The sequence below is a fragment of the Pteropus alecto genome, unplaced genomic scaffold (assembly GCF_000325575.1).
Source record: "Pteropus alecto unplaced genomic scaffold, ASM32557v1 scaffold164, whole genome shotgun sequence".
In the NCBI taxonomy this organism is placed as follows: domain Eukaryota; kingdom Metazoa; phylum Chordata; class Mammalia; order Chiroptera; family Pteropodidae; genus Pteropus; species Pteropus alecto.
The window spans coordinates 20,275,459-20,302,368 of NW_006439568.1; the positions used below are offsets into that span (position 1 = coordinate 20,275,459).

General features: G+C 35.0%; 1 protein-coding gene across 1 annotated transcript in view; it reads left to right on the forward strand.

Moving 5' to 3' along the window:
• The window catches only part of UBR5 (ubiquitin protein ligase E3 component n-recognin 5), an 88,272-nt gene that overhangs the window by 59,643 nt on the left and 1,719 nt on the right, over window positions 1-26,910 (forward strand). The window contains exons 36-59 of the mRNA XM_025050069.1: window positions 609-732; window positions 1,322-1,433; window positions 2,411-2,542; window positions 2,905-3,162; window positions 3,709-3,977; window positions 4,253-4,464; window positions 6,576-6,806; window positions 7,318-7,391; window positions 8,655-8,827; window positions 8,921-9,034; window positions 10,076-10,296; window positions 11,716-11,836; window positions 11,920-12,018; window positions 14,356-14,599; window positions 15,831-15,942; window positions 16,578-16,722; window positions 17,666-17,796; window positions 19,139-19,199; window positions 21,040-21,215; window positions 21,442-21,526; window positions 22,306-22,461; window positions 22,690-22,803; window positions 24,199-24,343; window positions 25,686-25,771. Coding sequence (XP_024905837.1) covers window positions 609-732; window positions 1,322-1,433; window positions 2,411-2,542; window positions 2,905-3,162; window positions 3,709-3,977; window positions 4,253-4,464; window positions 6,576-6,806; window positions 7,318-7,391; window positions 8,655-8,827; window positions 8,921-9,034; window positions 10,076-10,296; window positions 11,716-11,836; window positions 11,920-12,018; window positions 14,356-14,599; window positions 15,831-15,942; window positions 16,578-16,722; window positions 17,666-17,796; window positions 19,139-19,199; window positions 21,040-21,215; window positions 21,442-21,526; window positions 22,306-22,461; window positions 22,690-22,803; window positions 24,199-24,343; window positions 25,686-25,771 — 3,595 coding nt within the window. The remainder of the gene's footprint in view (window positions 1-608; window positions 733-1,321; window positions 1,434-2,410; window positions 2,543-2,904; window positions 3,163-3,708; window positions 3,978-4,252; window positions 4,465-6,575; window positions 6,807-7,317; window positions 7,392-8,654; window positions 8,828-8,920; window positions 9,035-10,075; window positions 10,297-11,715; window positions 11,837-11,919; window positions 12,019-14,355; window positions 14,600-15,830; window positions 15,943-16,577; window positions 16,723-17,665; window positions 17,797-19,138; window positions 19,200-21,039; window positions 21,216-21,441; window positions 21,527-22,305; window positions 22,462-22,689; window positions 22,804-24,198; window positions 24,344-25,685; window positions 25,772-26,910) is intronic.

Genomic DNA, 26,910 nt, shown 5'->3' on the forward strand with positions numbered 1-26,910 from the left:
GTCCTTTCTTGGCTCTTTGCAAGTCTGATTTTTAGGGTATTGAAACTCTTTTGCCACCCCACCTTTCGTTACAATTCTATTTTAAAATGACACTTTTGAACTCATGTTTCCCCCCCACACACACATCAACAAGTCAGTGTTTAATAAGCTGATGCAGGGTAGGGTATGTCAGGTCTCTGCAGGAGTAGATCACTGTGGTAAGCACACTTTTGTTAATGGATGAATGCTGCTATCGGAGCCTTTGGAAGTTAAGGACTGCTGGTGCTAAAAGCCGTGGGAAAGGGAAAACCTTCCCTGTAAACATTTCAGTGGGAAGGACTCATAAAAGTATGGATGTTCATTAACACAGATTCGAAATGACCTACTAAAAAGTAAAAGCAGTTCTGAGATTTATAAGTTAAATCTTTATGGTAAAGTAATTTCTCTGGGGTTCATATTTTCTGAGAGACTATAAATTAGTTGTTATTAGTTTCCAAGAACTTTTAGGTCATTTTTAAAATAGCATCCTAGCAAGTGAATCACATGGAATAACACTTGAGAGACACAGAGGTCAGTGCTGTGTGCTGGGTGTGGCAGCAGTGCGCTCCTAACCTCTGGACTCCTTACAGCCCCAGCCAGGCCCAGTCGTCCTACATCATCCGGAACCCACAGCAGAGGCGCATCAGCCAGTCACAGCCTGTTCGGGGCAGAGACGAAGAACAGGATGACATTGTTTCAGCAGATGTGGAAGAGGTGGTTTTAACCGTTTGAATTGTGGTAGATGAGAGGCTTTTATTTGGGCGGGAAGTGGGAGGAAGTAGTCACTAGAAGATTTATTAATAGTAGCTTACCTACTGTTAAATACATTTGTTTCCAGCTCTTAGATTTTTGTTATATGTTCTCTTTTGTGGTTATACATCTTAAGAATATTTTAGTAATCCTGGATTTACTGGGTAATAGGAAATTAGAAACAAACTTGTTTTTAAGCGTTAATAGAAAAGATATTCTCAATGTTAAAAACGGTTTTAGTAGTTTTGTACATTGTATTTGAAGGTAGAGAGAATACTGCATATTTATTAGGTAAATTTTATAATTGCAGAAGTTAAAAGAAACTCTCCACAGTTATAATTGTAAGGTCTGGTATTTAGACAATAATCACAAACTTTGGGATATGGCAACATAATTTTTGATAGCAGATTGTCACTAACAAATGAAAATTTTCAAAACTGCTTCATGTTCAAGTCCTTGTTTAGGGGTCCTTGTTACTAATTGCTGTGGGGGAACATTGGTAGAGATGTGGGTTTATTGTGTACTTTGTCTACAAATAAGATTCTGGGTTTAGGTTGAGGTGGTGGAGGGTGTGGCTGGTGAAGAGGATCATCATGATGAGCAGGAAGAACACGGGGAAGAAAATGCCGAGGCCGAGGGACAACACGATGAGCATGATGAAGACGGTATGCAGGTTATTTGAGAAATTATTCAATAAGAGCAAATCATGTACTTTTAAAGAGATCTTAATGCAGAGGAAAGCCTCATTTGATGTATAGTGAAATAAATGTTCAGCACAGAATCTGCCAAGGGATTCTGTAGCATCTGTTTCAGAATTTTAAGAGGTAGTATATACATATAAATATGCTTATATAATTTATCCTCTTCTCCCTTTACCTTTTGGTTTAAATAACTTTCTTTTTTTAAAAAAGACTTTTAAAAATTAAAATAATTGTAACCATATCATGAAACCTTTGGAAGTCAGAGAAAAGGAAAACAAGTGATGCATAATCCCACCCAGACACTAACAGTTTGTATTATTTTTTATTCCTGCCCTGTACTGCTGCATTCCCATGCATGTCTTTTAGATATTATATATGCGATTTTTGTAACTTTCTTTTTTCACTTATGATAATCATTTTGGCCTTTTTGCTACACATCATCTTAACCATTCTCATCAGTAGCCTTAGATATGTTTGAGAATCAGCTTTTTGCAGTACAACTGACAGAATAAATTGCACATGTTTCACATTTATAATTTTATATGTTTTCACATGTATATATACTGTGGAATATAAAAGATAGATTTTTTTAACTTCCTTCCCTTTTTGGAAGCCCAGTATGTGAAACAGATGCAAGTGATATAGTGGACCTAGCCTGGAGCTCTGCCCACTGGCTGAAGTCTTCCTGCTCAACGCTTTGTATATAAGGCTCTGCAGGGTTGATTTGAATTGGTGTGTAATCTACTGAGTACCGTAATTTACCTAGTCATTCTTTTCCTCCTAAGCAGGCAGTTATGCTTATGATAGTAGTTATCACTTTTCTGCCCTTCCCCCACCCTGCCCCCTCTTCTTAGTTCCCACCCTTATGATATTCTGGCTTATCAGACCCTGACTTGATCCACAGTGAGTTTGTATTTCTCTTCTTTAAATATATTTGCTAGGTAGTGACATGGAACTGGACTTGTTAGCAGCTGCTGAAACTGAAAGTGACAGTGAAAGTAACCATAGCAACCAAGATAATGCTAGTGGGCGCAGAAGTGTTGTCACAGCAGCAACTGCTGGCTCAGAAGCAGGTATATTACCTTATTCTAGCAACTTTCTTGCTTATACTAAGGCTATATGTGTATTTAGCATAATTTGTTAAACTGTACTCAGTATGATATGCACAGGGGTGACTAAGCCTTTTGTAATTTCAACCTTATTCCCTATAGATGTCAGTAAAGAAGACATTATTTTAATGACCTTTTGCTTTTGTTTTTTAAATGATGGATTAGTTTTAGGGTTCATTTAAAGGGTTATTTTCTAATTAAACCATTTTAATGATGGGTTTTGTGGACTGTTAAATACAGCCTACATTCTGTTTAATATGTATACACTGTAGTTTCAAATGCCGACAAACTCACAATGGTTTTGGTTTTAAAAACAAAAAATTTAGGTGCAAGCAGTGTTCCTGCCTTCTTTTCTGAAGATGATTCACAATCAAATGATTCAAGTGATTCTGATAGCAGCAGTAGTCAGAGTGACGACATAGAACAGGAGACCTTTATGCTCGATGAGCCTTTAGAGAGAACCACGAATAGCTCCCATGCCAATGGTGCTGCCCAAGCTCCCCGTTCCATGCAGTGGGCTGTGCGCAACACCCAGCATCAGCGGGCAGCCAGCACAGCCCCTTCCAGCACATCCACGCCAGCAGGCAAGTCTGAAACTTGGTATTCTTACGAATGCTTATTAAATAGGGGTTTTGTTTTTTTTTAAGTTATACATTTTCTTCTAGAGAACAAATGAAATAGTTTCATAATAGTTCTTTATGTTTTTGCTGAGTTCAAATACAAAAATTATTTACATATGCTTATAGCAGGATATCTCAATCTGCATACCATTGCTACTTTGGGCTAAATCATTCTTTATTTGTGCATTGCATCTTCATGACCTCTGCCTTCTAGATGCCAGCAGCATCCCCCTACCCCGGTGTGACAACCAAAAATATTTGCAGACATTGTCAAATATCCCCCCTTTGCAGGGACAATAGCAAAAGTGCCTCTGGCTGTGGACATGATAGCAGTTCTTGTTCCCATCATCATCCCCTTCCCTAAATTAGTGTGGCTTTAGAAGTTTTTTGCTCAGTTAGCATATTTGCTAATGCAATTGATCTTTTGGCTTACTTAAATATATACAGTGCTAGAAAAACTCAGTTAGCAACTGACATGAGCTTATTGTGTTTGTCCTTTTTTCCTTGTAGCAAGTTCAGCGGGTTTGATTTATATCGACCCTTCAAACTTACGCCGGAGTGGTACCATCAGCACGAGTGCTGCAGCTGCAGCAGCTGCGTTGGAAGCTAGCAATGCCAGCAGCTACTTAACATCTGCAAGCAGTTTAGCCAGGGCCTACAGCATTGTCATCAGACAAATCTCAGACTTGATGGGCCTTATTCCTAAGTATAATCACCTAGTATACTCGCAGATTCCAGCAGCTGTGAAATTGACTTACCAAGATGCAGTAAACTTACAGGTATGAAACCAGTGAAAAGTTACTCATTCAAATATATTTTTTGGCTGGCAATTATAATGGGAATTAATGTTACCAATATTAATTGTGTACATAATACTACTACAGTAAGTCTTCACCTAATTAATATAGACAAGAGTTAAGCTCCTACAGCATCTCTTCAGCAAAATGATGTTATTTGAGGACGTGCTATATATCGAATTTAATTTTATTTGGGTAGTTTTAACTATTTTAGTTTGGTTTTCACAGTTTTAACTATTTTAGTTTGGTCTTCATAGAACTATGTAGAAGAAAAGCTTATTCCCACTTGGAACTGGATGGTCAGTATTATGGATTCTACTGAAGCTCAATTACGTTATGGTTCTGCATTAGCATCTGCTGGTGACCCGGGACATCCAAATCATCCTCTTCACGCTTCTCAGAATTCAGCACGAAGAGAAAGGATGACTGCACGAGAAGAGGCTAGTTTACGAACCCTTGAAGGCAGACGGTATGAAAGTCTTCATTTACACTTGTATGTTTAGACAGAACTTATATTGTAGAAAGTTAGAACTTTTTTACATAAGACTTCACTGTGTCATGAAGGAGGAAGTGCCTTGCATTACTTATTTTTAAATCGTGTAGATGAAGCAAAACAAATGAGTTATAATACAAGCTATGTTTTAAAAAATTCATTTGTATTGTAGGAATCTGATACTAAATATTTTTTGTTTTTGAAGTAGTTAGTCTCCATCCTTCTCTTCTTATCCCCAAGGCCTCCCTCCCTCTCCCTTGAAAGGCATATATTCATGGAAAGACTTATTTTGACCATGATTATATAAATATGATTTACTTTGTACTTGGTAAGGGGAGGAGTCTGTCAGAGCTGCTCTTTGGTTTCTCAGTTTTCATTTTCTACCTTCCCCAGCCTGCTGAATCATAATTAAAGAATATTTCTTTGTGGATTCATTGTATTCCTTCTATTTAATTATAAAGTAACCTTTTCAGGACTAGGAATGAGCCCAAACATTGATCACTAGAGCAGTGGCAGTGTCATATAGTGGAAGCGCCTGTATCTGAAGTCAAGAGTCCTAGGATTTGGTTCTAGCTTTGGCTCGGGCTAAACAACCTTTCTTCTTTGGGTGAATTATAAAGAGGCGGGGAAAGACAGGGTCTAGGAGACGGCTTAGCAAATGTAACAAGACTGGTTGGAGTCTACAGGAGAAGTAAGTAACAGTTACTAAAGCAGGACAGTAAAAGTCAGGAAGGAGGAGAGAGGAGCTTTGAAATTATATAAACAATTGAGGGCCTTGTTGAAGGACAGAACAAAAGGAGGCAGAATTTATATTTTGACTTTGATTATGAATAACTAATAAGAAAATAAAGAGAAAAATCTAGAGGAGTTTGAAATGGATATACTTGCTTTTGAACTTGTCAAGAACTGGGAGAGAACTTGATGAAAATGGCTAGTATGCAAAATTGAATGCTTAGCAGAGAGATCTGGACCAAAGGTAAAGGTTTTGGAAGCCTGGGCTTTCCTTCTGCTCCACAAACAGGCACAAGCTTGTCTTCATTAGGCTAGTCTACAAGTTCTCAAAGAACTCTTGAAGACAGAGTTCTCAAAATAGATCTTCCTTGGTGACAGGCTTCTCCCTTTCACCTTTGCTCTCACTCTCACTCTAATATAACAGCTTTGTTGAGATATAATTCATATACCATACAATTCATCCATTTAAAGTGTACGTTCCATAGTTTTGAGTATATTCAGTGCTGTTTACAACCATCACAAAATAATTTCTCCACATTTTTCTCAGCACTTGTCTTTTTGGTTATAACCATCGTGGTGGGTGTGAAGTGGTATATCATTGATTTGCATTTTCCTAGTAGCTAGTGATGTTGAGCATCTTCTCATGTGTTGATTGGCCATTTGTATATCTTCTTTGGAAAAATGTCTATTTAGATCCTTTGCCCTTTTTAAAATTGGCTTGCCTTTTTATTACTGAGTTGTATGAGTTCTTTATATATTCTGGATACAAGTTCCTTATCAGATATATATTTTGCAGAAATCATGTCTCATTCTGTGTGTTGTCATTTCACTTTCTTGGTGGTGTCCTTTGAAGGACAAAAATTTTTAATTTTGATAAAGTCTAGTGCTATTTCTGTTTTCTTTTGGTGTCATTTTAGGCACTGGTTCTCAAAAGTGTGGTCCCCAGGACAGCAGCATTAGTATTACCCGTTACTTGTTAGAAATGAAAGTATTACTTGTTAGAAATGAAAGTTTTGGGGCCCTACCCCAGACCTACTGAAACTATGGAGGTGGGGCCAACTATCTGTTAACAAGCCCTCTGAGTGATTTTGATGGATGCTGAAGTTTGAGAACCATTGTCTTTAGGGAAGGTGTTCCTTCTGCCATTCCACAGGAGACTGGAATTCCTTTTGTGTACAAAAGTGTAGGATTGTAAATCATATCACAATGGTTATGTTTCTAAAGTAAAGCCACAGGCTTAATAGAGTTTTTATTTATGGGTAGTTTCGGTTCCGAATTTTGCATATATATGATAGTGGCAAACTTCACATTTGTATTCTTTTTGTAAACACTTTCATTTCTTTTTATTCCTATAGACGTGCCACATTGCTTAGCGCCCGCCAAGGAATGATGTCTGCTCGAGGGGACTTCCTCAATTATGCTCTGTCTCTAATGCGGTCTCATAATGATGAGCATTCTGATGTTCTTCCAGTTTTGGATGTTTGTTCATTGAAGCATGTGGCATATGTTTTTCAAGCCCTTATATATTGGATTAAAGCAATGAATCAGCAGACAACATTGGATACACCTCAACTGGAACGCAAAAGGTATCCATACTTGCCATGAGGTTGGTTTAAGAAATACTTACTTGCTCACAGTGTGGTCTTCATTAGTACATTGTCTGATATTTTGAGTAAGGAGAACAACATTGCAAAAGAGAAATAGTACAGGAAATTTTATGGGGGAAAGTGAGCTTGAACCTATCCAACCTTTCACCGTAGATACTCTCCTCACTTAAAACAGGAAACTTAAGAATCCAGGTTGAGCTTTTTGCTTGAGATAGTTTGGCCTGGTCGTTTATCATGTTTTCTATTACAGTTCGTATCATCACTGTTTCTTGGTGTGATTAGCTTTATGCTTCTGTTTGGGCCTATTTTATATTTGTAGTACATTTGGCTGGTTATACCATTCCCAGAGTCTGAAACTTTATCATAGTGTTTGAAGTTGTTAAGTAACAGACCTTTGCAGTGTCTTTTGCTTACATAGTTCCAATCATCTTTGCTCCTGTTCATATTGCGCAAATATTTCATGTAAAATGACTCATTTGTCTTTTTAAAGGACACGAGAACTCTTGGAACTGGGTATTGATAATGAAGATTCAGAACATGAAAATGATGATGACACCAATCAAAGTTAGTGTACAGAAAATCTGCTAATCTACTTCAAGAAATGGCTGCCTCAGTAGTTCCCCTTCAAGCTTTTTAACTTCATTATTTTCTGTCTGGGTGGGAATTTCTCTTTTCTTCTCTATGTCCCATTTCTTGCCTTTTCTGTCCATTTTTCTTTATATATCCTCGCATAAGTTGCTTCATAATAAGGATGATTGAAGAAATGTTACAAACTTTTCAACAGTCACTTTTTAAAAATGTTACCTTTGTATCACTCCTTTGCATTTCTTTTAGTTTTGTTTACCTTCACTTTTAAGTATGTAGGCACTACATTAAAGTCCTAGCAGAACCTTTATGAATATTGATGCAAAATAAATTTAGTCAAGAAAATGAGAGAGAACCAATTATAACTCCTAAATATCCAAATTCTTTAACAATGCAATAAAAAGACAATATTTGAAACTCATGAAATTTTGGAGTCTGTTTGTAGTTTTCTGCAGTCTATTTTTAGTTTTCAGCTATTATTTCAAGCGGAATTAAAAATTTTTTAAAGGGAGGCGAATCAGGTAGTCCACTTGCCTCTTAATCAGCCAGTACTTTTATTCAGTCTAAGGGAAGACAACTTACCTAACTAGCTAGTTTCTGAGACCTCAGCCAGCCGTTGCTCACTGCTATTTCCGCAGCACATTGTATGCATGGCTCAAAGTTTAATTTCAGTAGGGGGAGTTGGTGTGCTGACTTCCTATTGGGATGCGTGAGTGCCTAGAGAATTCTCTGTTTATCTTCTAGAGGAAGCAGAACTTACAAGTAAGCAAATACTCAGATTTCAGCTCCTTACCATCTCCTCTTTGGGGAGCCATGTGTGAGCCGGGTCCTGAATATGCTCAGGAATCTAGCTGTATTCAGGTCTGAACCTCTAGAGAGATAAAGAGGAGGACATTCCATCTAATACACAATGGAAGAACATTTATTACCGCTAAAAATTTTTTGGCAAGTTTTTATTGTTATTTAAAATACACATAACATGAAATTTACCATTGTAACCTCCCCCCCCTTTTTTTTGACATTATTTTATATTAGTTTCAGGCCACTGTAACCCTTTTAAACTGCTAATATTTTAAACTATCACTTAAAAATGTCAAAATTTTGGATTATTAACTTGTTTTTGAGTGGCATTAATATTTATAGAGATAATAAGAATTTTGGATTGAGCAGATTAAGGTCTTTTTATCCTTCCTTAATAATTAATTTTTCTAAAACCCACACATTTTATCTTTTGATGTTTAGGTGCTACTTTGAATGATAAGGATGATGACACTCTTCCTGCAGAAACTGGCCAAAACCATCCATTTTTCCGGCGTTCAGATTCCATGACATTCCTTGGGTGTATACCCCCAAATCCATTTGAAGTGCCTCTGGCTGAAGCCATCCCCTTGGCTGATCAACCACATCTGTTGCAGGTTAAATAAACTGGTCTTAAAGATTCTTTTTAATTGGCTTTATTATTTTCGTAAGTGTTCAATATAACCAGAATATTTCTGTTAAAATTCCAGCCAAACGCTAGGAAGGAGGACCTTTTTGGCCGTCCAAGTCAGGGTCTTTATTCTTCATCTGCTAGTAGTGGGAAGTGCTTAATGGAGGTTACAGTGGACAGAAACTGCCTTGAGGTAAGATAGTAAAAATATCTGCAATGTATTTGTGAATGAGCACTGTCCCAGCATCAGGGTTTTGGGAAATTTATTAATTCAGAATATTCTATATCCCCAAATAATTGAAGCATCAGAAATTCCTGTTTTATGACAATAAAAAGAATTCTACCTGTTAATTAGCTTGCTTTGAGACTAACATACGTCAGGTTACTTCATCTATAAAATGGCAGTTTCATTATGTGCTCTGCCCCTTTCACAGAGTTGATTGTTGTAATGCTGCTGAAAATTTAAAATTAGATAAATACATATAAATATATATACAAAGACATATTTTATAAATGAGCATATCTGCCCCTTTCACAGAGTTGATTATTGTAATGCTGAAAATTTTAAGTTATATGTATAGGTATTTTTTATATATGAGCATATGTAATATTAGCTTGAAACTTTCAATCTAGAATATGAAAAAATAAAGTAATAATGGTAACATTCTATATCCTGGGCACTGTCTCAGTTAATCTTTATAACTATTGGGTAAAGAATGTTATCTTGGTTTTGGGTAAGAAATTGAGGCTTGGAGAAATTACGTAAATTTCATGTGGGAATGTTTTATTGTTATACAGCTAGTTAAGTAGAAGGTCTAGTTTTTCAATAAAAATCTGATGTGAGGCTAAAATCTATACCATATTGTTTCTCTGATGAAAAAGTAACGTGCTTAAGAGCAGGCATGAAAGAAATTTAGTTGGATAGAATTTTTTATTATCTAAATGATAAAGGAGAATACAATACTGAAAAGATTGAAAATGCATAAGAGAGTTAAGTAACCACAGTTATTATAAAGATTTTTTTAAAAGTTCTCAGAGGCTGCTGTGGTAAATGTGCTGGAATTTGGTGGTCATTGAGGGAAATCAGATAAGAAACAGCCTGCATCTTTGTAGTTGAAATGCCAGAAAGGAATAACCTCACTTCTGTGAGATTTCTGTGGAGTATTAGTAAGTCAAAAAGGAAATCTAGTCATTTTTATTTTAATGTGTAACTTTTAAATGTAAAAATTTATAGGTTCTTCCAACTAAAATGTCTTATGCTGCCAATTTGAAAAATGTAATGAACATGCAAAATCGGCAAAAAAAGGAAGGGGAAGAACAGAACATGGTGCCTGAAGAAGCCGAGAGTTCAAAACCAGGGCCATCTGCTCATGATCTTGCTGCACAACTGAAAAGCAGTTTACTAGCAGAAATAGGACTGACTGAAAGTGAAGGGCCACCTCTTACGTCTTTCAGGTATTTGCTAAGTGAAGATAGTTTTTCTGTTGCATACTTTATGACCTTTATGTAATTCTCATAAGAATTTTTAATTAGGAATTTTAGAATTTTCTGTTTATTTCATTTATACATAAAAGGATTAAATTTATTGTATTATTTCTGTGTTTCCTAGGTTATGACCAGATATTTAAATACTGAATTTGAATTTTCTGGATTTTGTATTTTTGTGACTGTTTTGTCATTGATTGGCATTCTGATTTTCGCCTCAGTTTATTGAGATTCTAAAGACTGTGTTTTTAATGTTTCGTGCTAAAAGTATATATTCATGTCAAATTGCCGGTTATGGACTTGTTACCAGCAGCTCAGCTAAAGGGAGCATGTGAATAACTGGAAAGAGGTTTCTAGATTTTTGGCTCTCACATTTGCTTGGGCTCCTTTGCCAGGTCCGCAGGTGATAATTCTCTTGCGAGAGGTGATAGTTCTTTACTTTCCCAGTAAAAATTTGCCAGCATAGATACTGTGGCTCAGTATGGCTAATCACCAAATGATTATAAAGTATCTGCTTTATGCTCTATGTTTTCTGGTTATGTGATGTCTAATAATTTTTTTTGCTTAGAGGGAATTAAGCTAGTTTAGGAAACTGCATACACTTTATATACATGGTCTAACAACCATAAATAGCAAGAAATAATTGTGGATTGGGTGGCCCAGATTTCTTAGAGACAATATGCTTGAACTGAGATGGTTGGAATGTGTAGAAGCAGATAGTCTGATAGAAGAATTAGAGGTAGGGAGAAAAGTTAGAAAGCTGTTACTAGTTCTGGCTAGTGGTAAAAAAGGGGCTGAAGTAGAATATTGTCTTTGGGGATGGAAAGGAAATCATGGAAAAGAAGAGAAAGAAGCTCATAAAGGACTTGATCAATCTCAAGAAATGGGGAAGAAAAATTAGACTTTGTTTCAAGTTGGTGCCATAGGGAAGTAGATGTTACTGCTGAAAGAAGTCAGGAGGCAATGTGGTTGTAGCGAACAGGTCAGGTTTACCATGTTGAATCAGTTGAGTATCATTGAAGTGGATATATTTAACAGTGGAAATTCTGGTCCATTGTGAAAGTATGTACTAGAGAGGGGTCTGGGAATCACTTACATGGAGATGGACCTTGTACTTGAAGGAGAGGAAGTAAAATGAAAGATGAAGATAGGAAGCAGCCTGGGGATATATCCTTACATAAAGGTCAGAGGGAAAATGGAATAAAAATGAGAAGTTTTGTGAGGAATCAGTAGTTAGAGAATGTTCTCCATTAGAGAAGATGTGGTTTGAAGTACTTAAAACCTCAGAATTATTAAGAGACCAAGTAAATTACTGTCAGTGACCAAAAGTCGAGGAATTTTTAGAGCTGGCTAAATTACTTCCCCCTGCCCTCCTTAAACTTTTTACAGGCCACAGTGTAGCTTCATGGGAATGGTTATTTCCCATGACATGCTGCTAGGACGTTGGCGCCTTTCATTAGAACTGTTCGGCAGAGTGTTCATGGAAGATGTCGGAGCAGAACCTGGATCAGTATGTATTTTGAGCACTTTAAAATTCTGTTTTGCCTGTGTACATATTTCAGAGAATAATTCTATCATACACTTTTTTTTAAGATCCTAACCGAATTGGGTGGTTTTGAGGTAAAAGAATCAAAATTCCGTAGAGAAATGGAAAAACTGAGAAATCAACAGTCAAGAGATTTATCACTAGAGGTAAAGGTATTTAGATTTTCTTATACTATACATATAGCATGCCATTTATACAAAGTTTAAAGACAAAAATTAACAACTTTTCTTAAGGGACATGTGTGATTCAAAATTAAAGAAAATAAATGGTAATCATCAAATTTATAGTGGCTATCTCTGGCACTTGGCTTCTACGTATCTTCTAAGGATGATCAATGAGTTTTTTGTTTTAGTTTGTTTCTTTTAAGTATCATTATGAACACATGGATTTAAATGTTTTTGATGTTCTTCATTCCATTGAGGATATTATTTCAATTGATACGCAAATTGTCTTTTCTTTGGCCGGTGGGAGTCCTAGGTCCTTTTGGTTCCTGAGTCCTTTTTACGTGACTTCAATAATCTTTGATAACTTCCTTACTTTTTGATATTTCTCATCTGCGTATTTTCTGTCATAGACCTTCAATCAGCCATTTCTTCAAGAAGCCCTATACCTTTTATTAGGAAATTCTATTTTGAGATTATAATCTGGGCTCTAGGGTTGCTCTCTGACCACTGGATAGAGCTAGGAAATGCTTTTTTTAAAAAATTACATCATGAGTTCATACTGGTACTCCCAGTTCAAATTCAAGATTAAGGACCACAAGGTTGTTTTGTTTATTTTCACCTCTTAGTCTTTCTCTTCCTTTCTTCCGAATTGAATATCCTACTTGCCAACAACACTGATGAGAAATCACTCATTTACTTTTATCTCACAGCATACACACAGCAGTCTTAGAATCACAATGTCAGTACTACCACCAACAAAATGACGATTGAAAATGGCTTAATTAACAGCCATTTGAGAAGGGAAAAAATAGCTTAAGATTTATTTGAGTCTTTTGTCCTTAGAACATCCAGTTGGAGATGTACAGTTAAATTACTTTGTTTTAAAATCACTTTAAAGAATTCCTCATTCTTTTTGCTACCATCTCCTATGTATAATTAGGGTCTTCTTTTTCCATTTTGCTTTTAGTTTTTAGGGATTGCCTTCTCCCCCCCCCCGCCCCCTTTTTTTTTCTTTTGTTTCATAATTAATGTAAAATATCTACAATGTTGCAAGGTCAGCTCTGCAGAAAAGATGTATGTATTCTGAGAAATCTAGTTTCTAATCCTATCTCTTTTACCGTGTCCCTCACCCAAATTTTTTATTAGTGTTTATTTCCTTCCCCTCTTTTAAAAAATATAATTTTTTTAATGGTATGCATGTGTATTCATTACCAATCTCTCTCTCCCATAATAAATGCATGCTATACATTTATTCCATCGTGCTTTTCCCAGTTAAGAGTATATCTCAGGATAAAGCTGTAGCTGTATTTAGAGATATTCTGCATTCCTTTTATAGCTGTTTAGTCTTAGTATACTGCATTTTATGGTTATATCAGTTTTTTTCAGCCAGTCTCCTATTGATAGACATTTGAGTTTGTTTTCAGTCTTTTGCTTTTACAAATAGTGGTGTGATGAATAGCCTCATGTATGTTTCTCTTTTGGGTTAGTGTGTCTTTGAGACAGATTCCTAGACAGGGAACCTAGACATGAGTCAAAGGGTGTGTACATGTATAATTTTACCAAATGATGGCAAGCACCTCTGCATAATGGTTCCATATTTTTACACTTTTAACATCAAGAATACAAGAATGCCTCATTCCTCACAGTCTTGCCAACGATTATCAAATTTTTAGATTTTTGTCAATCTGATAAGAAATGACATTTCAGTGTAGTTTTAATTTGCATTTCTCTTATTATGAGGAAATTAAACATTGTTTCATATATTTAAAGACACTTTTTTCTGTGAACTCTGTTGATTTCTCTTGCCCATTTTTTCTATTGTTTTCTTCAGTTTTTTAGAAGCACTTTATCTTTAGATGATATGCATATTACTCATGAATATGTATCTTTGTAATAGAAGGTGCAGATATTTTTCCCAGTTTGTTATTTTTCCTTACTTCGCTTGTGGTATTCTATCACCCAAAGAATGCCCACATTTTCTTCTAGTATTTGCTTTGCTATTTAAAAAAATTTTTTTTATACTTCTGGTCTACCTGAATTTATTCTGGTGTATTCCAAAATTAAATGAATTGCTGTTTTCTAGTAGACCTTTTAAGAAAGTGTTAGAATTGAGTTAAATTCCATTATCCTGATATAATACAAGACATTCTTATGTGCTTTAGAATGTTGTTTATTTGGAATGTAAAGCTTCTGAGAACCCAGATTGCTTTGTAGTCATTTAAATTGTCAAGGAAAAGCTAAAATTAGATTTTCCAATTTTACACAGAAAAATTTTAAGGTGGTTTCCAGCACTGAATTTACTACTTTTTGATTTAATAGGTTGATCGGGATCGAGATCTTCTTATTCAGCAGACTATGAGGCAGCTTAACAATCACTTTGGTCGAAGATGTGCTACTACACCAATGGCTGTACACAGAGTAAAAGTCACATTTAAGGATGAGCCAGGAGAGGGCAGTGGTGTAGCACGAAGTTTTTATACAGCCATTGCACAAGCGTTTTTGTCAAATGAAAAATTGCCAAATCTAGATTGTATTCAAAATGCTAACAAAGGCACTCACACAAGTAAGTACTCTACAGATAACAAGCATCATACAGATTCTTTCCTTGTTTGACAGAAACAATAATAATCATGGTTATATGTATTTATAGTGGGAGAACTTTAGTGTGCATTTACATTTTTTATGTAAATTTTAGATGAATGATTTAATCTTGTTTAATTGATAATTTAGCAGTTTACTCTTACTGCTACGTTTCTTTTCATTAGTGTTTGTGATTGTACTAGTGAGTTTCTCATCTCAATTGTTATAGGTTTGAGAGTGAGAAGTTGTAAGCTAATAATAACAAAAGTTCAACAAGCAGATTGCAGTATTTCCCCCACCCCTGTATTTAATCGGTATAGATACTTGAGAAGAAAATACTGTTCTCTAGAGCAGTGCTATTCAAAGTATGATTTGTAGAGTTGCTGGTTCCTAATGAGATACGGAGCTTGCAACCAGATGTAAATTGGCTATGTCTCTAACTTCACTGTTTACTTTAGCCTGACTGTTTCGGTAGTAAGATTTCTGTTAACTTCCTGGTGCATGTTCTTTACCTCCTCCAGGACCAGCACTTTGGGATTAGGACTCTTGCCTAATTTTCAAGATTATAGTTAGCAAATTAAAAAATCTGTGAAAATTACAAAACCCTTAAGTAGGTGATAATTTGTGATTCATGTAAAGTAGGAGCAGAATAGTGTCAGCCTTGTAGAGGGAGGGATAGCTATTGATGGAGAGGAAGTTACTAAGAAAATCCTGTCTGCTACTTAGGCTGTAGATATATTTTATTTGGGTTCTGTAAATTACCACCGTAGAGGCTGAATTATCTTAGAAAGGATTGAGGATGAAAAGACGGGGAGGGGAGTGGGAGGGGGAGTGTATTAGTTTCACCTTTTGACTTTCTACAGTCCTATAAATAAGGAATTGGCAAATGTGAATGAGGGATCCTAGGGAGTCATAACATTTCTGCATATTCTTTAGGAAACCATACTCTGGCTTATGTTTAAGGTTTTAAAAATAGTAATAGCTAATGTTCTGGGTGGCCTATAAACAGATACTGAGTGAACATCTGTTACATGCTAGGTACATTCTGCACAATTGGCCTCCAACCTGCAAAACTATAGAGAGAGTGAGAAAAAGATAGATAGTAAGAAAGATGATCTTCAGTTGTCATAATGTTTGGTAATGTCTTCACATTGACTTTAAAGTAGTTGCATTTACATTCATCTAAACAAACTATATTTCCTATTTTCTTCCAGGTTTAATGCAGAGATTAAGGAACAGAGGAGAGCGGGATCGGGAAAGGGAGAGAGAAAGGGAAATGAGGAGGAGCAGTGGCTTGCGAGCAGGTTCTCGGAGAGATCGGGATAGGTGAGATAATTTTCTTTCTTTTGTTGAATTCCACCTTTTCGGATGAATTTGACAGATGCCTGTAAAGAAAGTACTCTCAACTATGGACTATTTATTAGAAAATGAATGTTTCGGTATTTGGATATAAATACATAGTAACCGAAATAGTTTAACCATCTGTTGTTAAAATATTCCACTTTAAAAACCAAGGGGTGGTTGCAGTTATATTGTCTTTTATTTATCCCACTCAAGTTCCTAAGTTTTTGAAATTTTTGTTAACTTTATATCATTCTTAAATTTGTTTTATAATTGTGGCAATTATGTTATGTAAACCTTTTAATTTTTCTCGTTAGGATAGTTGGCATTTAACTTTTGACTAAAATTTCCAGGAATTATAAGTGGGCTCTTGATTTCTGGTACTTTAAAGTCCTCTCATTTAGAATCAAATTGAACTATGCATGGTGAATTTATAGATTTTCAGGTGACAAAATCTAGGTAATCTTTCATTGCTGTCGTCTGTTTAGGCATTCTTCTACCCTGGTGCCACAACAGGAGCAACCTCTGCGCTCCAGTTTTCTGACTTCTTTACTAGTTGTGCTGATATTTTCATTTTGCAGACAGGAAATGAAGTCATAATGGATTCATTCTTCTTTCAGAGACTTTAGAAGACAGCTTTCTATTGACACTAGGCCCTTCAGACCAGCCTCTGAAGGGAATCCTAGTGATGATCCTGATCCTCTGCCAGCACATCGTCAGGCGCTTGGGGAGAGACTTTATCCCCGTGTACAAGCAATGCAACCAGTATGTACAGTGCACTTAGCTGCTACTTAACTGGCTATGTGCCATTTTTTGTTTTTGAATTAAAGTGGGTATTTTAAAAAAATTGCAGTTATTCGCAAGCCATGTGGTTGAGAACTGTAGTAAGAAGGAAGCTTAGGAGGGTAACTGTGAATATAGCTTGATGTTTATTTGATTTTCCTTCCTATGCTTGGTTAGCATTCTACCCAATAGGCTCCTCGTGTACATAAAGAATTATCTGTGCATTGTATTTATTTGTACTCCTATTTGTACATGTTATTGTTAAATTTTAAAGCAGACTTTTTATCTGTTATCAACCTGTAGCTAGAACACACTGCAAATACTGTACTTCAGTGCTGATAAATATTGCAAGAAAATTTTTATTTTGAATGTTCTATCAGAGGTTTCTTTCATGTAATATGGAACAAACTAGTGTTTTCTGTCTTTATATATAACTCTATGCACATGTTATAGCAAAAGAATAAAACAGAAACCCAATTATATTTCTCAAAGTAAATCTTTAGCCTTAAATATAGGCATCTTTTTCTCTCTTTTCCCCCCTTCACTTTTTCCCTCCCTTTCTCTTTTTTCTACTCTAAATGAAAGAAATGTTTCTGGCTCTCTGATAAAACATAAAAACGTGGAAATTGAGTATTTATATGTTTACTCATGAACATTGAAAACCTTACAAAAAGGTTGTTATAGAGCAGTGCTGTTAAATTAGCTTTAACAAGACTATGCTAGTGCATGGACTTTTGATTCCCTACTAAAATTCTCCATAATTAAGCTTCTAGTTTAATAAAATACTCTACTGGTTCAGAAATTTTTGAATTGTTACCGAAGTTTCTTACACTTCTTTGTTTTTTTTAGGGGGGGAGCATAAAAATTGCTGATTTAGACAAGAGGTTGCAAGTAGGGGCAAGTAACATTTATTCATCATTTACAGGCATTTGCAAGTAAAATCACTGGCATGTTGTTGGAATTATCTCCAGCTCAGTTGCTTCTCCTTCTAGCAAGTGAAGATTCTCTGAGAGCAAGAGTGGATGAAGCCATGGAACTCATTATCGCACATGGACGGTAATGCGTGCACTGGAAAGGCATTTGAGTTTAAACAGCAGCTGTTTTATTATTAGGATGTGGGTGCCACTGTATCTTAGAATGTATGCTATAAAACAGCATAAGACTTCAAATGGTTTTTAAAGAGATGGCTTAAAATCCATGAGTGAGACAGCTGAGTTTCACACGTATTAGAAAGGTAGAGTTTTAACAGTCCCTTAGGTTCTGAAGATCTTTTATGTATCTGATATTTAGAAATTACTCATAAGAAGTACATCTCAAATTCTCCACCAAGATATCCCTCATGGCAGAAACCAAATATGTCAGTGAATTGGGATATAGTCCCTGAGTTCTTGCCATAAGCATGAAATTTGTTTTAGACCTCTTGATGTATCTTAATCCATGCATGTTTTTGCTTTCCATTGTGTAATATATTTGTTTTAATATAAAAATTGTAACTTCGAACAGTTAAATTACCCTTCTTTTTCTAAGGTGACAAGTTAAAGTAACATTAGGAAGATATATGTCATACTTATTCTGTGTCTTCTATCCTGGGGCTATTCTAATACCTAGTTTGAGGCTCTGAACTATTAATTATTTTAGATGAAAATTTCTTTTTTTCTTCCTACTCTTGACTCTGAATAAGGAACTTATTAGATATAGTCTAAGCACTGAAACTGAACAGCTACTTCACTGTTTCAGAGTCTTTGAATGCTTCAAGCCAAAGACTACTGCTAGAAGTTATTTTCTTTATTCACTACTGTTTATCTTCTCTACTTTATATACTGTTCCTTTATTCCTTTTCTGTGTCTCTGGAGGTGTGAGCACGCTGATATAGCTCAGCCCATTATAGAGAAGTTGAGAGGAATGTACATTTTTGGTAAAAAGGTTTTTGTAAATATATGTAAAGTTTGCTAATTTAGTAGTGTTTTCTGTGGAATGCAAATAATATATTGAGTGCTTTCACCTGGCTTATGGAGTGAACAGTGAATTTGTTAGTATTCTAGAATAATACACTAAAGAATTTGATTTGTATTGCGATTGCTCTCTGAACATTTTCTTGTTCCTTACAGTGCTCCCCCTGAGCTTAAGTTTCAGCATCCCTATGAAGATTGCATTTATTTTGTCTTAGCCTCTAGCTCATTATCTTTAATCATGCATGTAGCATCTGATGTTTTTCTTGTGTATTATTAACTTTTCTGCTCCTAGAACTGCCTTAAGACTAGTAAGTGTCCTGGATATTTATTTCAAAACTTAAATGTGTTTATAAATTCTTATAAATTTAAATTCATATGGTTTCTCTATACTGAATTCTATAAATTACAGTTACTTGGAATGTGAAAGGCTTTTTGTTTGTTTTTAGGGAAAATGGAGCTGATAGTATCCTAGATCTTGGATTATTAGACTCCTCAGAAAAGGTACAGGTAAGGGATATTTTGTACATGTGGTGATAATAAGCACTTGGAATTTACAGAAGAGGAAGAAAGCCATATTTCTGAAAAATGTGTCTTTATGAGTAAAATGCTTGACTACAGTAGAGAAAAAGCAAAGATAGGTATAAAGTTGTCGTGTACAGAATCAAGTAATAAGATTGGTTTAGTTAAGGCTCATTATAGCCCTACTCACTGGCTACCTCCATTTGAGCACAGCCTGAATTAAGCTTTAATTTAGAGGTGTCATGAATTCATAGCAGAGAAGGAGAGAGGAGTATGGAATCCTAGAGCTTATTCCTCAAAGAGGCGGTGAGTGCCAAAGATACAGAAAAAAATGTGATATATGGTATAGCAGTAAGGAAGGCTTTTAGTATGTGATGTATTTCATTCTTAAGCTACTTGAGAACTTCAGTGTCAGCCAAGTTGGAACAAATCCAATATTGTTTTATCCCTTTCACCGCTTATAACTGAAAACTGGACAAAATACAAAATGGAACTGCTGAGGATCCCAAAAGATAAACAGTAGTATACAGATTGGAGAGGGAAGTCAAAACTTGAAAAACAACTTGTATGGCATTGTTTGAAGGAGGAGTGTAAAACTGATCACTGTTATTCCATTTTAGCTGGAAGGCAGAGCAAAGGCTTTGAGAACTATAGTATAGACCACCGTCCAAGTCCCAGACTACCCCAAATGGTGAATATGCAAGGCAGACTCTAAACAATAGAATACAGGGCTTTGACAACTTAATTAGTATGGGAACCACTACATGGAAGGTGACACTTCCAATCTGAACCTAGCCAAGGTGATCGCCTTCTAAAGCCAAAACACATCAACGTTCTCCATATCATTTTAACAAGACTCAGATTTTACAACTTAATATTCAAAGTGTCAGGATAAATTCCAAAATTACTCAACATACGAAGAACCAATAGATGCTAACTTCGAGATGACCCACTTGTAGGATTTATCAAAGACTTTGTGTCATGTTCTAAGAGGTAAAAGTAAACACTAAGGAATGGCAAGATAGAGGTTCTAAGTAGAAAAATGGAAACTTTATAATAGAATGAAAAGGAAGTTTTAGAATTAAAAGTATAATGTCTGAAAGGAAAAAAAATCACTGGATAGGTCAATAGAAGAATGAAGGTGACAGGAAAGAGTCATTTAAAGGGAGCTAGAAATTATCCATTCTGAAATACAGAGAGAGCAGCTTTCAAACAAAAGAACAGTTTCAGGAACTTGTTGGGACTATCTCAAAAGATCACACATATTCGTGTCATTGGAATACCCAGAAGAAGAGGAGAAACAGCTTGCTATAAGAAAACTATTTGAAGAAATAATTGCTGAAACTTTCTAAATTTGATGCAAGACATAGACTTATAGATTAATGTCAGTGAATCCTTAACAGGAAAGAAAACTATGTCCAAACACATTATAATCAAACTGCTATAAAATGAAGCAGCCAAAGAAGAACAGTGCCTTACAAAGAAACAGTGATTTAAAAGACAAGACTGGATTTCTCATCAAAAACTGTGAAGGCCAGAAGTGCTTTAAGAATTATCAAGCCAGAATTCTCTCTATATCAATTGAAAATATCTTTAAAGAATTAAGGTGAAAGAAGCTACTAGTTTCATTAAGTGATTTTATTTAAATAAACAGAGAAGTTAGACTTAAAATATGCACAAGCTTTGAAATATCAGTTCTAGAAAAATGAATTTAAACGTTTATTACTCTATACACATTTATTTAAATATGAATGTTACCTTACTTCACTTTGAGTGATTTTAGTTGAAATGTTTTGTTTTTAAAATTAATCTGACACTGTTTATTAAGGAAAACCGAAAGCGTCATGGCTCTAGTCGAAGTGTAGTAGATATGGATCTAGATGATACAGATGATGGTGATGACAATGCCCCTTTGTTTTACCAACCTGGAAAAAGAGGATTTTATACTCCAAGGCCTGGCAAAAACACAGAAGCAAGGTTGAATTGTTTCAGAAACATTGGCAGGTAAAATAACTCTAATCTTGTATTTAACTTTTTTTTGAGTTTATGAGACTTTGTAAAATAATATTTGTTTTTACAATGTGTATATACTAATTACTACTGACTAAAAATGAAGCTATAGAAAATTTCTCAAAATATCCTGTATGTATATTGTGTTTTTATATGAGGGGTTATACATGTTCTAGAATTATTTTTGAATTTAAATATTATTTCTGTGGGGTTTTTTTAGGATTCTTGGACTGTGTCTGTTACAGAATGAACTATGTCCTATCACATTGAATAGACATGTGATTAAAGTGTTGCTTGGTAGAAAAGTAAGTGATTTTAATGAACCTAACTGCTTTTACAATTGCAAAGTTTTTCTTTTATAAAATAATTATATACTGGTATATTGTTTATGGCATTAACTTAAATATTAAGTTTTAAAGCATCATAGCCATTGTAAATCATTTTCAAGCATTTTCTTTAATCAAACCCACTGATTATTGTTTTCTGTTAATACAGCAATATCATATTTTTTTATTTTTATTTTTTTTACAACTCTGACCCTATTAAATTCTTAAAAGTGTTCCTACTAAAATGTTCCTATGCAAAGAAGAACTGGAATTAAAGCTCAGCAACAGAGAAATGTTGATATATCGAGCTTTTAAAAAGGTTTATAGAAAAGATCATGGAATCAAATAGACTCAAGTTTAACCCAATGACATGATCTTCGGCAAGTTATTGAATTCCTCTGAGCATCAGATTTGTCATCTGGAATTAATAATCTATATTTTATGATGATTGGACATTTAAAACCAGTTGCTCAGCAGAATCATTATTTAATAATTAGTGCTGGATTTTTCAAATAAATTATACTGGAACTTTTAAAAATTACACTAATGGCTTTAAATTTTTTCAAAAAGTATACTTTTTACACTTTAAAAATTAAATGTATTACCAGAACCAATGATTTATTAAGTTTTACCTCTTTCAATCAGTTATATATTTAGTGTCAAATTTTTCTTTACATCTTTATTCTTATCATAGATTTTAATTTAATGGATTCAGTAAAGATGTTTCTTTTATAATTTTCATATGATTACTTTCTTAGGTCAATTGGCATGATTTTGCTTTTTTTGACCCTGTGATGTATGAGAGTTTGCGGCAACTTATCCTTGCTTCTCAGAGTTCAGATGCCGATGCTGTTTTCTCAGCAATGGATTTGGCATTTGCAATTGACCTGTGTAAAGAAGAAGGTGGAGGACAGGTAAAAGAATTACATAGTTTTATCTTGCTATGGAAACAATTTAGATAGATAGAGACCGAGAGAAACAGGGACAGACCAGAAACAGAAAAAAAAAACAGACAGTAGGAGATTAACAGAAGAGATACTGGTCAGATATAGAATTATCTTTATATTTAAAAATATTAGGACTGTTAACTTATTACTGCTTGACAAAATTGCTTTTAAATGGCACTGCTAACTTTTTCACAGGTTGAACTTATCCCTAATGGTGTAAATATACCAGTGACTCCTCAGAATGTGTATGAGTATGTGCGGAAATATGCAGAACACAGAATGTTGGTAGTTGCAGAACAGCCGTTACATGTAAGTGTTTTCTAGAAAGTGTTACTTGATCTGATGAGGCTGTCTGTATTCCTTGTGGTAAACTAGCTCACACTATATTCAGTATGCCTATAAAAAGTCAAAAATTTTAAAACCAAGTGAATTTATTTATAATGTAAATTATACCTGAATCCATATGTATTATTCATTTTTCTTTTGGGTAAAACTACTTGGGAAAAACCATGTAATCATCAGAAAATTAATTTGGTGGGCAAAAGTTTGGAAAAAATGCTTATGGACTGAAATGACTGCCATTTTGGGGTCCTGTGACCACCCATACTTTTGCTGACCCCATTAGATGGACTCCTAAGACTCAGAGGCAGTTGTACTCATAGTCTTGGTTTATTAGAGCAAAAGGACTCTCAGCAAGGGCAGAGTCTGGAGGCATCCAGGTGCTGGTTTCCAAAGCTCGCTCTCTGGGGACAGGGGTTGTCACAAAGAACACACTTCCTTCAGTGGATTACAGCAACACATGTGCAGTGTTTGTGCTTAGGGAAGCCTACTTAAGAGTCAGCCCAGGGTTTTTAATTGGAGGCCAGTCTCATAAGCATTTTCTGCCTGTACAACCAGCCATGATTACTGAAAATCAAACTCGCAGAGGAAAACACATGTTTATTCTAAATCACGTTGTTTGCAAAAATGGTCTTGGCAAGCTGGTACAGCAGGGTTTATTGCCCTGGACCTTCAAAACGCCATTATCAGTCAGTAATATAGAGGGAACATTACAAAAACTAACTTCCTAGTCACTAGCCAAGGGCCAATTAGGCCCTTCTAAAGCGCAACATCAGCATTGCCACCTTAACTCTTTCCGCTTCTAGGATAAAATGTTTGTTTATATAGATTTAGGACCGGTAGTGTCGAGTGTTCCTAATCCCTGTGCTGGAAATAATTGTGCAGGCTCTGGAGTCATACTGTCACGGTTCAAATCATGACTGCACCACATCTAGCTGTGGTAATTTCTCAGTAAGCTTCTAGATTTGGGGTTTGTCGGAGGTTTCTTTTCGTCATTATTATACTTTTCCTAGTATGTTGACGGGATAGCACGTTTGACAAATTAAAGCTATTCTTACTTATTCTTACTGGCCTGTTATTAACACAATTTTAAAAATTATTTCAGTTAATGACTAGTATGTAATAAAACTACTTTACTTTTGAAGTGTAGCCTGTTGATGTTGCCTTTTTTTCTCCCTTTGCCTCTCTTTTGAATCTACAAATAAATTCCAAATAGAACTTAATGTTTTTCTCTCTGGCTTAAAATGAGACCTAGTATTCTTAGAGGCTGCTAAAATTAAATATTGGGCTTTACCAACAATAAAAATAACATGGAAATTAAAGAACTGATAGTAATAATAAAGGGTAATTTTTGAAATTCTCTAGGCAATGAGGAAGGGTCTACTGGATGTGCTTCCAAAAAATTCATTAGAAGATTTAACAGCAGAAGATTTTAGGCTTTTGGTAAATGGCTGTGGTGAAGTTAATGTGCAAATGCTGATCAGTTTCACCTCTTTCAATGATGAATCAGGTATGAAATTTTTGAAATGTTTATTTAAGGAATAAGCTGTGTAGTTGGTCAGCCAAAATTTTCTGAGTTTCTAGTTTTTGATATATTTACAGGGCTTGGGAAATGCTATATTACTCAGATCTTTGTTTTTTTTACATCATTTTTTATTAAAGATATTGAATGATGATGGCTTAGCATTAGTCTTTTTTTTAAATTTTTTATTGCTTAATATTTCCAGATTTCAAAGAATATATGGTTTGGTATGCATACAAGTAAAATTCTTTGTGGTGAGCAACTGGGTGAAAGAATTTTTATATACTTATTAAGAAAAAATAATCCATGTGATAATTCCATTGAACTTTCCTGATTCATGTCTCTTAAACTCTCTAATTAAAGAATTTGACTGTATGATGTTATCTTTGTAGAGCTGGACCCGAAGCACACTTTTACAAAGACATAACAGCACACAAACACACAGAGAATCTAGAAAGGATAAAGAGAGATGTAGTGATAATCCTCCCAGAATAATATTTATCTTCAGTGTTTGATTTGCTGCAACTCTTTCTTTTCAAAGTATTGTAGTATGGGATTAGACTTTTTAGCTGCGACTATACAATAAAACACTGGAAGCTCCAAGAAATTCATTATGAGAGGATTATACCTATAGTCCAAGATTATTGCATACATTAAAGGTACCACTTTTTTCCCCTTTATTTTTAATATTTTGCAAACAGCTTCAGCCAAATTATAGTAGTTAAATTTGGATAAATTTTCTTGTTTTTCCTTCATGCTTGGCAACATATAGGTCATTATATAATAATTTTTGTGCTATATTTTACTATAGTTTTCAGTACTTGTAAGAATTTGTCTCATTTACAAATGAAAAACCTAGAAGGGGAAAGAATATACCTAAAGATACTCTGAATATGATTCTTAGATCACCAACATCATTTGGAGCTTTTTAGAAATGCAGAATTTCTGGTTCCTTTCCCCTCTCTTCCCTCAGACCTAGTGAATGAAAACCTGCATCTTAAAAAGATCCCCAAGTGATTTATAAACTCATTAAAATTTGAGAAGCACTTGCTTAAGATCATGAGAAGAGTCGTGACTTAGAGATGGGATTAAGGTCATGTGATTATTAATTTGAGACTGGTGGTTTGTTTTTCTTGGTCATCTTGAGTCAGGATTTACTAACAAACTATAGAGGTTTTACATTATGCAAATGTCCTAATTTCCTGTATTAGGAATTAGACCGTCCCCATCCTAAATAACATTTTAATCATATATATATATATATTTATAATCAATATTCTAAAATATAACAACTGATACAGTATATTGAATTTATATTCTTTATTCTTAGGAGAAAATGCTGAGAAGCTCTTACAGTTCAAGCGTTGGTTCTGGTCAATAGTAGAGAAAATGAGCATGACAGAACGACAGGATCTTGTAAGTTCCACAGAATTTGTAGATTGCTATCTGTTCTAGGAATAGAGTAGTTTAATTGTGATATGCATTATTAAACCTATGATTTTAATATTATATATTAACTTAGAAGCACAAATAGAAAATATAAACCTTGATCAAAGTGAAAAGTCTGCCATAAAGTCAGTAAAGTCTGTGTCCAACCTCAAGTATATCTATAACCAAATCAGCCTATTCATTAATCCAGTAGACTTTCTTGTAGAAATTTGAGAGATATTTCTTACCCAGAAAACCCCAGACAGAGATCCTTTATACTCATATTAATCATGGTTCCCTTTGACATTTACCCCATCGGACCAGCCTTTGTTCTCAGTAAGCTAAACTATACTACTCACGGAATGTAGAAAAATGATCCCATTTCTAGACATATCCCCCGATTTTATTTGAGAGGAGAAAATGATTACTTGTGCAGAAAGCACAAAACTTGCAGTTTCCCATTTACCTTCAATTCACGCAGTAACTTATTTTGAGGAGGGGAGAGTCCTATAGTGTGTTTAGTACTCCTTAACCTTTACATGGGCATACTGCCCCCTCCAAAAAGTCTTCCAGTATTTCTCCACTAATATTTCAGGTTGTTCAGCAGCCCTAGCTGTCATCTTGACTTTGCCATCCTGGTAATTACCACTTAGGTTGTTCCATATGTAGATTCTGTATAATTGGTTCCATGTAATTCCATATAATTTGACTTTCCCAATCTTGCAAATTCTAAGTTCCTACCATTGCTAATACCTTATCTCTCCCTACTGCTTTCATGAGCACCTGAAGAGCTTGTTAGGGTTATATCACCTATAGTCAATCTTTGGATTTGGGTACCTTGTTTCCCTAAGACAAGCACCATATCTGTTTATAATACCTACCAAAAACAGAAATAGAAATGATTGGCTATCTGGTATGAATTCTAAGTATCTATTTTTATCTATTCCCTAGTTTTAATTTTCTGCTGTTTTTAAACCAGTATATCCTCTGTGTAGTCAGAGTTAAATCTTAACTGCAATTTCTGTTTTCACTTTAATTTGTGAGCTTCACTCTTCAAACTCGTTTCTAAAATCTGTGCTTAGGGCTTAAGCAGTATATCAAGGTGTCTTTTCCTTCTCCTCTTCTCT